Source organism: Mytilus trossulus, chromosome 2 (genome assembly GCF_036588685.1).
Source record: "Mytilus trossulus isolate FHL-02 chromosome 2, PNRI_Mtr1.1.1.hap1, whole genome shotgun sequence".
In the NCBI taxonomy this organism is placed as follows: domain Eukaryota; kingdom Metazoa; phylum Mollusca; class Bivalvia; order Mytilida; family Mytilidae; genus Mytilus; species Mytilus trossulus.
This window is the reverse complement of record NC_086374.1, coordinates 34,192,110-34,204,296: the sequence shown is the minus strand read 5'-3', so window position 1 is coordinate 34,204,296 and position 12,187 is coordinate 34,192,110. Positions and strand designations below refer to the sequence as shown.

General features: G+C 31.1%; 1 protein-coding gene and 1 long non-coding RNA gene across 2 annotated transcripts; both read right to left on the bottom strand.

The window, feature by feature from the left end:
- Positions 1 to 817: 817 nt before the first annotated feature.
- LOC134705059 (uncharacterized) lies at positions 818 to 4,319 on the bottom strand. The gene is made up of 2 exons (XR_010105470.1): positions 4,158 to 4,319; positions 818 to 3,209 (listed from the first exon to the last, which is right to left on the bottom strand). It is a non-coding gene; the product is annotated as an uncharacterized LOC134705059 (long non-coding RNA).
- Positions 4,320 to 4,388: 69 nt separating this feature from the next.
- On the bottom strand, positions 4,389 to 10,937 carry LOC134705731 (uncharacterized). Its single transcript, XM_063564451.1, has 5 exons — positions 10,857 to 10,937; positions 8,904 to 9,663; positions 7,982 to 8,190; positions 5,075 to 5,870; positions 4,389 to 4,474 (listed from the first exon to the last, which is right to left on the bottom strand). Exons 3-5 carry the CDS (start codon positions 8,177 to 8,179, stop codon positions 4,389 to 4,391), a joined length of 1,080 nt encoding a protein of 359 aa, XP_063420521.1. The 5' UTR covers positions 8,180 to 8,190; positions 8,904 to 9,663; positions 10,857 to 10,937.
- Between the last annotated feature and the right edge of the window lie 1,250 nt (positions 10,938 to 12,187).

Here is a 12,187-nt window from a genome sequence, read left to right as displayed (position 1 = left end):
CAGTCAAAATGTCATGATTTTCATCCTCATTATCGCAGTCACCAAATATGTTTAATATGTTCCCGTCTTAATATCCATGCAACATTTGCCATTGTACATCAAACGAAGTACAATTAGTCAATCGATCAAAATATATTCCTACTTAAAAGGATTGTATACTTGTTTACACCACAGACATAAACTGGAATTACATTACATTGAGAATGAAAATGGAGAATGTGTCAAAGAGACAACAACCCGACCGAAGAGCAGAAAACAGCCGAAGGCCACCAATATGGGTATTCAATACAGCGGGGAAATCCCATAACTTGAGGCGTGCTTCAGCTCCCCTAAACAAAAATGTATACTAGTTCAGTGATAAGCGACGTTACACTTAACTCAAAATATATAACAGAAACCAAAATTAAAACATACAAGGCAAAAATAAAAATAAGAGGCTCCTGACTTAGACAGGCACAAAAAAGCAGAGAGGTTCAACATGTTTTTTTTTATTACGCTCTCTCTATATAAATCTAGCCAATTTAGAAAAACACATCATTAAACAGTAAAACTCAGTTTAAACGAAGTCCGAGTCCGATTTCAGAAAAGCAACAAACGAAACTAAACAAAATGACAATGATACATATATCAACAAAGGCCTATTAGCAGTTACTGACATGCCAGATCCAGACCTAAATTAAACTGTTTGAGAGATTAACATCAATTCTCCATAAGGATCAACCAACAGCTGGCCACTTGAAAAAATAATTTTACTGGAAAAAGTTTTTTTTGGTACAAGCTAGTTGTGTTTTAACTAGAAATAAACAAGAAATGTTGATTCTATCGTAAATTCTTTATTGTTGCTATGGACAAGACTTTCCCTAGCAACCATGACAAAAAATAAAACTGAAACTGACATTTTGAATATGGTTAAAATCAGGTTTTTATGCAATCAAGATGAAATACAAAACTTTAATGAAGACAAACATTATATTCTTAATAAAAAAACATTAAGATACTTTGCAATATGTGATATCATATTTGAATATGCATGGCGCAAAATATGGTCTTAAAGATTATGTCAAATTTAGCCAAAATTGATCAAGTTTGGACCCTCAAACCTTTTTTTTGCAGAAATGTAGACCATAAATGACTTGAAGGTTATTAAGAGCTTACTTTATTCAATACATCTATGAATAAAAACTTTTGGGGCATTATCACATTATTGAGGTATATGTTGTAAAAAACGGTATACCACCCCCTTTTTTTTTTACAAAAAACATGAAGTTACTATCTAATAACAAATTTTTTACGCATATATCAGCAATTCCTCAAATATAACTTCATAGTACTGATGTTTCTGATCTAATGGTATAATATTGGTATAACTTTATTACCCTGACTAGTTTTCCTGATGAATTGCTATTAAAATTTACTCTAAGATAGCCTCCTAATTTGATGATATTCTATTGACTATGGACTTATTCAAATTTCAAATACACTACTCATTGAAGTTTATTCTTCAATTCTTCTTTTCCATACATGCAGTGTTTAATTCAGTCATATACTATGTGTGCGTGTACATGATTCAAGAAAATGAGGCCAAGGTCAGAAAACCCAAACCAAGATAATATACATGCGTTGATACACCAAATATGTATATTTCCCCCATCTTTGAATTCAAATTTGAAAATTATTTTATTGAGACAAAAGTAACTCCTTAACAACAGAAATCTTCTAAACTTAAAACTTTTAGAAGGTTTCTTAAACTGTAATCCATACTACAAAAACACCTAACATTTATAAATGCTTTATCTATAAAGAATACATGGTAGCCTAATTTTGTGCACTTCAATATCAAAGTTGATTTTATCTACACAAAATATTGTATGTTGTAGGTCTTATATTACATTATTAAAAAAAATTACACATATCATTTTTTTATACTAGGGTCACATTTAAAAGAATGTTTGTTTCCCCTCCCCCAGGTCAACTCTTTGTAAACAGTCCAGCAAGGCAAGTTATTTTTTTTAACTGGATGTCATAGCATGGTCACATGAAAGTTTGACTTGTCCAGTCTGGGCCACATATCAGTTGTTTGTGCTCAATTTGAGTATATTTATTTAGATTATCAATCCTTTTGCTTTCAAGCCCTTTTAAAAAATGGAAATGAATTACTTTTGTTATGAAAATAATTTATATTTTTTTGTGGAAAATATGTTTTTTACCCGGGGGCTTATTTCTGATTTTGGTTGGGTTGGGAAACAAACATTTTTTTTTGGACTAGTCTCAATTCAAACTTTTGTTCAATACAGGATAGGATAGAAAAAGTGACCAATATTAGGAAAAGCCATGCATTCAACATGTTTTAAAACTGAATTCAAATAAAGTTTACATTTTGAGACAATAGTTAATCTATATATCAACAGTGATCCATATGGTACAACAGATTCCAACTTAACTAACTAATCATTAAGTTTTGTCAAAATCTCTTCTCTAACACTAGACAAATGTTCTTCTATGGTGGCAGGCATGTTATCCTCAACTTTCTTCCTGGAAACTCTTGAAAAATAACTCCCTATTTGCTGTGATGTAAGAAATTCACTCATTTTGAATCTTCTTTTGCCCTTCACTTTAGTAGTTCTCATTTCTTGTGATACAGTTATAGGATCCTCTTTCTTTCCCGTTGTTTCTCCTATCTTAAACTTTTCATCCAAATACAGCTTTTGCTCTTTACTAAATAAAGTTGGCGGTTTTCTTGTCTTTAAAGCCCAACCTTCTGTAATATTTTCTTTAGCAACAACTGTATCAGATGACAAAGAATATGTTTTCTCAACTTTACTGGTGACTTTTGTCAAGTACATTTTTTTTTGTCATGTCAAGAGTAGGTTCATTTTTGAATTTGAATTTGCAGTTCCCAATCAAAAGATGGTCTTCCAAATTCTTATGTTTCATAAAACTTTTGACACACCCATCAACAGGGCAACACAGCATTCCTCCCTCATTCAAACTGTTTTCTTCATCACCAACTGCATCCATATCTTGATTACCATCTTCCTCCTCACTACAATGCTCTTCCTCATTGTTACTTTCCCTTAAGCCCTGTCTGGCTTCAGAATATTTTACCTTGATATCAGTAAAAGTTATGTTTTCGGAGAAATCAACAACTTTAAGACACACTGACATTTTCTTGGTACAGTCATAGATTTGATCCCATTTGATCAGCTTACCTGGAAAAAAACCAATGAAATATATTCTTGATCATAACATACATACATGTACAAGACTAAATTGAAAACAACGTTCAAACCTTTCATTTTGTTGGACAAAACAGCAATTTTTATATGTGTGCATTCATAAAGAATTTCTTGGTAGAGGGGTCTGAATACAACACAAACAATATGATTAAATTAAAGGTCTGGTACCTTTGATAACTATTCCAAAAGTCCAAAAAAGTGATAAAGCATAATTCAATATCATTTAACTATTTTAACTAATTTGATTTGTTCAGGGTTAGTCACATGTTACACTATATTTTTGAAGGTAGATTGTAAAGTCGGATAGCAAACATGGCAAAGAGCATAATTTCTTGATATTATTAGAATATCTAAAAACATAATATCTAAATTAAGAATTTCATGATATTGTTAAGTTTTTAAAAGTGCATATATTTATTACGATCTATTCATTGAAGAAATTGTTTTCAAATTCATAAGATATTTCAAAGGAAACACTGTAAAAATAAATGATATATATAACTTATTATTGGCTAGGAGACAAAATCCAAGAATCGTCTATCTTACACTGACAATTCTAATTTTTATAAATTTTCTGTTTACAAAACTTTAAATTTTTGGAAAAAAAAAACTAAGGATTTTATTACCCCAGGAGTAGATTACCATAGACACATTTGGTTCAACTTTTTGGAATTTTGGGTCCTCAAGGCTCTTCAACTTTGTATTTGTTTGGCTTTTTAACTATTTTGATCTGAGCGTCACTGATAAGTCTTTTGTAGACTATCAATACCTCAAACAAAGGCTATAATTGCATTATGTATTTAGTACAAGATTTCCATTTAAAGGCGTTTCCCGACTCTATTAACTAGTTTTAAAATGTAGGCGTTTTTGTTGAGAGAATCAGTAAAACATAGACTCATAGTTTTTATCAATAATAGTTACCATTTCCAATCCCATATGCTTTCAAAACTGTCAAACCATGTTGAGAATAATTAAAATTACTAAATGATGAAATGGAAGGAATTGCCTTCACAGATGGTTTCAGGACACGTCCATCAATTTCCACAATTTTACATTTGTAATTTTTGTTGTTTCTTGAATCTATTGCCTGAAATAAAAAATCATTTTTTAATTAAATTAGCTATGGTGGTTGAATGTTTGCATAATTAAATGTTATAACTGTAAACACTTGACAGCCTCTTTCTTTTTTTTAACCCTTATTTTTCTCTGAACTTCTGATGTCAAGCTATGCGAATAAGCTATGGGAATAAGCTATGCAAATAAGCTATGTGTGAAATGTGTAGATGGAACAGTCTTCAACTTTTAGTTTTGACAAGAATTTGCATCATAGAGGTGAAGGGAGATAGATCATTGCACCTTCATTATCCCTTTTTCAAATGAATTGGGCATAAAGCAAAACAAGAGTCACACAAAGTGAAGTTTAAGATCTAAAGGTGATTATTGATACTTTCACTGATTTAAATTAAGGTAATCCACAGGGAAATAGAACAAAATTACCTCACAAGAGAGCTGACCTTTGAAATAAGGTTCAAATTCATATGTATAACTGATCTTTATGTACTACAGCTGGCAGGTAATCAGGTGGCCTACCAGACAAGTCTGCCAGTCAGTGAGGTGAAATTTATAAAAGTTATGCTTGCTATGTGTAATGATGATTTAAGGATTTAGTTTGAATATTGTTGCAGATGACCTTTATTTTGTGTTAAAGCTTAAAACGGAACAATAATGTTGTAACTCCACATTTTAGTTTTTGTATTGTTTAGTTGCTGTTTTTTTTTGTAAATTACTTAACCTCATGTACAATCTAGAACTTAAAAGCAAAAGGCATAAAATAATACCTTTTTTCATGTCATTTGCATCCAAAACATTGTGTCCTTCATTTACATATCTTTTAATCTCAGCCTTGATATGAGATGCTTTCCTGTCACAGGCCCCTTTTCCATCCTGGGCTTCTGAGAAATTATAGGATGATAATATAGGTCCCAGATTGGCATATATCATTGCCAGTGTGAGTGTGCTTTTATAACACCCAGCATTGTCTGACCAAAAGCTAACATCTGTGATTTCTGGCTTGAGAGTTGATAAATCAGAAACAATATCACACAAAATTGATGCTGTTGTAAAGCCATCCTGGGCAACTGGACTTGGGAACAGATGAACATATGTCATTGCTTGAAAACCACTTTCACCATTAATTAAGCATACAGCAATGTGCCAATTTACCCCACGTTTACCAAACCAGTCTGTTTGTCCCTGTCTGAATTTTCGAGGCAGAAATTTCACTACCCAATCTAACATGACAATTGCTTTAGATCCATCAAGCGAAGAAATGACATGATTTTTAGCACGTAGTTGATTTTTTGATCGGACAATGTGTTTTTTCCATTCAACAATATTGTCTATCGCATTGGAAGTTTTGAACAATATTTCATCATACAAATCTTCAATATTTTCAGTTTCCAGTAATTGAACCCTTCTCTTTATTTCATCTAGCAAATCTGACAGCTGCAAACATTTAGGACAGCCACTTAAATGTTGGTGATCACAGCATTCATTTCTAAAATGAAGATCTTTGTCATTCAGGGAGAAGGTCATGCAATGGTCTTTGATATCAGTCTTCTCTTCAAGGTGTATCTAATGAAAATAAAAAAATTGGCTATTTTAAATCTGCTAGTATGAATCCTAATCTTTTCATGCATACTTGGAAGATAATCACTTTTTTAATTTAAAATCTTTTTTTTTAATCGAATATCTTTTACACACGAATGTGTCCATAGAACACGGATTCCACACTGGCACTATCATTTTCTATGTTCAATGGACCATTAGGGAGCTACCATTTGATTTTTATGGGGATGAAATTTGAAAACTAGAGGCTCTCAAGAGCCTGTATCGCTCACCTGACTCTATTTGGGTTTTTGAAAAGTAACAACACTTGGTCAGCACCAGATAAGAAACATTCATGCTATGTTTGGTTTCATTCCATTCTGTCGTTCTCTAAAAGAAGATATTTGTATGTATTTCCCATAGGGTCCTATGTTAAACTAAGTCCCCCGCTGGCGGCCATCTTGAATGATGGATCGGCTACAAAGTAACAACACTTGATCAGCACCTCATAAGGAACATTCTTGCCATGTTTGGTTTCATTCCATTCAGTGGTTCTCTAGAAGAAATTCAAAATATATGCATTTACCGTAGGGTCCTATGTTAAACTAAGTCCCCCGCTGGCGTCCATCTTAGATGATGGATCGGCTACAAAGTAACAACACTTGGTCAGCACCTCATAAGGAACATTCATGCCATGTTTGGTTTCATTCCATTCAGTGGTTCTCTAGAATAAGTTCAAAATGTAAAATGTTAACGACGACGGACGACTGACGCCAAGTGATGAGAAAAGCTCACTTGGCCCTTCGGGCCAGGTGAGCTAAAAAAGGCAGGACAGGATTTTGAGAAAAATAAAAGGCAGGATGAGTAACTTGGCAAACAAAAAAAGACAGAATGACAATTGTTGTAAATAAGTCAGGATAAGCTAAGAAAAAAAGGCAGGACCGAATAGACTGAAAAATAAAAAGGCAGGACAGAGATTACAACTAAAAAAAAAGGCAGGACAAAATTTTTCATCCTAGCCCCATCCATAAAAATCAAATGGTAGCTCCCTTAAATTAGGTAAAAACTCTTAATTTTGCATTTCAAGTAGATATATTATATCTCATGGAACATGTGTACTAACTTTCAAGCTGATTTTACTTCAATTTCAATTAAAAAAAACCAACCTTGACCAAAAACTTTAACTTGAAGTGGAACAGACAGAGAGATGTATGAAAGGAAGACATACCATAAAACATAATGGCCCTTTGTGGGTCATACCAATCACATGAAATTATTTCTAGTATTAAATAATATCAGAGGTTACTTTTATACACTATTTTAGATTAAGCACACCTGTGGTCAATCAGATGGTTGAAAATTAAAGTTAGTTTTCTGGGCAATTTCAGTTCATGTTTCTGGTATTTTTTCATGAATTCCAATTAAATAATTTGTTTTTTTTTAAGCAGGTGAATTATAATTTAAAGACCAGACATCAAGTGAAGATTGAGCCAAATATGGCAATAAAAGCGAAAAAAAAAAAGCTCCATGTTATGTAGTTAATGGCCCTTTAAGGAGGCTCAAGGGTACAAACATTTCAGCCAAAATTTAAATTTTTTATTTTTCATTACAAATTTTATTTTTTACTTTATTAATTGGTACTTTATCGTATGGTACAAAAATCAACCAAAAAAAATCAATTCATTTTGGCCCCAGATGACTTTTAAAATGTACATGTCCTTGAAAAAGCTCCAAATTATCTCCCTTTTGTTAAAAAATGCCATTTTTTTCAAATTAAAATTGAAATATCTTTTTTAACTCTGACAATGGTGACCTATATTTTCATTAATTTTTTTTAAATAAGCTGCACACTTAAACTGAGCTAGCCTTAAATTTAAGCAGTTCCTATCATTTAGTTCTTTTTTTATTTTGATCTTACCTCTATTTCTCCTATATTTTTTTTTTCATCCGAAAAAAAAGTACCTGTACAAAAATGTATACTTATTTTAAAGGCAGATTGTGAGCTGAACTGAAAAGTGAACCCATTCTTCTTTTTTTTATCTCATTTATCTATTAAGTATATAACAAAGTTCATTTATAGAAAAAATATAGCGAAATCCTCCTGAATCTCAAAAGAGACAAGACGAATGATGTGTTACCTTAAAATCATGCTTCAAGTACTGCTTGCATTCAGAGAGATCTTTGATCATTTGGTCCATTTCTGCTTTACATAGGCGAAGCTGAGTTACAACCCAAAGTAAGTCCTCAATAGCTCTACCACCCTCTACCACAAAATAGTCTAAACCTTCCATGGATTTCTGAACTGAAGCTGGACAGACTTGCATTATTCTGTACATGGTACTGTGACCTGTAAAACATTATATATTTACAAATAAGTAAAATTCAATGTACGGTGAATTGAACAAATCAGAACCTGTTACATGAATTTAATAAAAAGAACATATATCTATCAAAAACTAGTAAAACATTGTCCTGTATGTCCTTTTTTCATGATAGATTTAGGGACGACATCAAAAGATCGATGTAGAATAAAAAACTTAAATCAAATAGTTTCGGGGTAGGGGGTGTTGGGGTTAAAATTCTACAAGTTTTGTATCTGAAATCAATTTTTACATATATCCTTATTGGTAAATAAATGTTTCCTACATTAAGTTAAGGGGGGGTGGGGTCAGTGAAAAAACTATGTGAATTAAGATTTTTATCCTACATTGAACTTTTGATGTCGTCCCTTATTCCTAACTTATCCAATAAATTAAAACCTATATATATACCTATAAGCAATACAGTCATCTAAACTCATTATTGACTTTGCTAAATGTGTATGTAAATGTATATTTGCAGTTTAGTGGTGAAAATTAATATCTGCTTTTTTAACATTATATCAAACAAAACATATTTTTACAAAATGACACAAAATTTGTATTCTTACTTAATCTAAGTTTTGAAATAAATCTTAGAAAATCTTTTGAATTGTATCGAAAATCATTATAAAGTGCCAAAGACAAAAGTAATCACTTAAAAATATATGCATAGCTTATATTGCTTGTAACTGATAACTACCTAGTTTTTTAATGTCGTTTTCTTCACAATACTGATCATACTGCCTCACAATAGCTGCTGGGGCTATACAGCGTATCACATTTGGAGTTGGTATAACTTATCCTGATGACAGTTTCATCTTCTTTTCTCCAAATGGCATGTCCTTTATTACTTCAGAGGAGGTTATAAAGTCTACAAAGCTTTCAATTCTCTCAGGCTCAACTGTTTGACGATACTTTGAATCAAAAGGTACTGGACAACCCACTCCATATTTCAGACCATGTCTTTTTGCTATTTTGTAGCGGTAATAAGATACACTTGGAATGAGTTTTTTAATGAAGTTATATGATTTATTTGTGGCAATGACAGAAAGTAATTGTCTCTGTGAAGTCCATGTATTAGAATTCTCATACGCCTGTTTAATAGATTCTTCTAGATCCTCATCAACCACGGTTTCTATTGAAAATAAGTGTTCATAAAGCTCTTGTTCTTCTCCTGGGCAAATAGTATTAAGTACAGCAGAAATACATGCTTTTGCTTTAGATATGTAACGTCGTCTTGTGCGTTCACCAGCATTAGAAAATGAAACACGCATTCTTTGAACAGGACTTAAATTTACTGTATTTAGGAAAGCATTTAAAGATGTCAGTGGATTATTATTTTCATCATGGTCATTTTGGCTGTCTGTTTCCTGGGAACAATTCTCTGGATTGAATAAACTACATTGAGATTGTTGTGTGTTAGCTTCTGAGGTCTCTGTATCTGATAACAATGTTTCAGTCTGAAAAAGAAATGTACATGAATTAAAATTTAAAATCCAAAAATAAAAACTTGTTTTTCAAAATTTGTTCTTTAAAAAAAACAAAAAACTTTTTACCCAATATTTGTCATTGAAAATTCATTCTTAGTAGCTATTTATACCTCAATCAAAAAATTGGTTGAAACAACCCATGATTTGATTTAACTAAAATTTCAGTTTTTACCATTTTTTTCTTCATATTTGCCATCTGCAATCACAATGAAATTGCTATTACAAATATTCAAATTCATTTTTCCGTGCATTATATATTATTATAAAATGTGTGCTTACAAATAAATGCAAGTTACATATTATACAATCAGGAACTCAGAAACTTATCGAACTAACTTTCCTTTATCCTTAATCAATATAAGAATTGTGACAACTTTAAAATTGATCCGGTGTCTTTTTCAGACCACCTCTTCTTAGCATGTTGCAAAAATACTTTTTTGGTTCAATAATGTTTTACCTATTTTATTAAATAAACAACAGAAACATCTTAAACTTGAATTAAAAGATTAACTGATCAAAACATTTGGTGTCCTAATGTCAAAGTCATTTAAATAAAAAAAAAAAAAAAAAAAATCAAGGGCAGATAATTATTGTGAATTTGATATGACAATTAATTTTGAAAATAAAGCCTATGACCACTTCTTTTAATTGATTTTTCAGGAGTATTTATGAAAAACAATTCCTTCATTGAGTTTTAACCAATTCTGTTGTTTTATCATGACCAATATCAAATAATAAACAAAGTGATTATATTTATGCTAATTTTAATGAGGAAAAAACAATGTTCATGACCCCTAGTTTAATATTTGAATTTGAAAGTCCAATGATTTATTAGGATAAGTAGTGTTACGATTATCGTTTTAAAATTTTAAAACTACAACAAGCATTGTTTGAAAACTGATTATTAAAGTGAAAAGTCCAAGGACCATAACTCTGCTCAAAAACATCAGACTAGAACAAAATCTGAACTTTATCTGTAAGACTGTTACATGTCATGATAAAACTAAAATCAACAGAGTCGTGAGACCAGAACAAAATTTGAACTTGCTCTGTAACTTGTCATAAAAAAAAATTATATTAAATAAAAAAAAAAACTTCAAGTATTCATCAGTAGGGGAATAATACATGTTCTGATAGAAGTGTACATATTGTTTTCTACTAACTTCTTCTGTTGTTTCTTTTGATGACAATCCTCCACTTTTCCTTCCATTATCTAGATCAAATTCAACAGCTGGTTCAGTATACTGAAAAACAAATTTTACAATAAGATGTTTTAAATTAATTACAAATTTTCACTTTTTGTTTACCTACTAAAAAGTCTTTATCATATGAATATCAGACACAATCTCTCCCATTAATTGTTCAGTATATACCATCATAAAATACATTATAAGAACATAACCTGTATCATACCAACAACTGGTTTTAGAATATATGTGTTTATTTCTGATGCAAAGACCATGTAATTAACTTTTTTTTAATTTTTAAAGCTCTGACGCAACATGCTTTTGCTCTGGTACATTTTTTCTACCTTAAAAAGATGAAAAATGTTAAATAATGTTTCGTCATTGCAGTGCGTCCATTCATATGTGTAACAAAATTAAAAGAATGTTGTAATCAATCATCTAATCATGGAACAGATTTAAGCAAATCTTGCATATGATATAGATTTAAATCAAATTACTGGGGAAATTACAGTTTTGAAAATTGGTAAACACTAAATGGCTTTTGATTTTTATAGGTTCCTAATTGTCAAACTAGAGTTATGGGATTTTACCATCATATTAAGGGCAGTTATTAACATGTTATGCACTAAATCTAGTATGCCCAGATAAAATTCTTACAATCTTTACAATTGTGTTGAGATCTGTAAATGTAAACTCGTGTTTAACTTGAAAATTTATTGATTGTTGTTCCAAATTTATTGGAATCTAAAACAGTAAAATTTAAGGCAACCATGTGCAGACAATTATATCATGTGCGTATGGCACAGATCTTTATTACTAGTAACTATTTTTCTTATCAATTTGCTTTTATTTTGAACATTATCATTGATTGATAGGAAATGTATCGAAAAGTTTAGAAAAAATTACAGTCATATTCATCCTGAAAACTATAATAGATAATTTTGAAAATAGTCCTAATTGGAAATCTATTTAGGTTTTTACTATGAAATATGGCTTTTATCCATCTTATCATTATTTGCTGATACTAGAATATAAAGCAAAATGTTTATGCACAATGAAATATGCATGTTGTCAAATGACCTATCATAGGAGTCTTATCCTTGAAAGGTGATACCATTTTTGTTTGTCTCGACTGCTATGAAACTCGCAGAATGCGAGACTTAGAGATTACATCTGGTGACGGTGTAAACTAATTGTAAAAAGCTTTATAATTTAGAAGAGTACCTGGATGATACCTACCTTGAATACAAATACTTCGTGTTATGATGTTTCCGTCTGCCCTGTATATCCATTTTTCGTTTTGACCA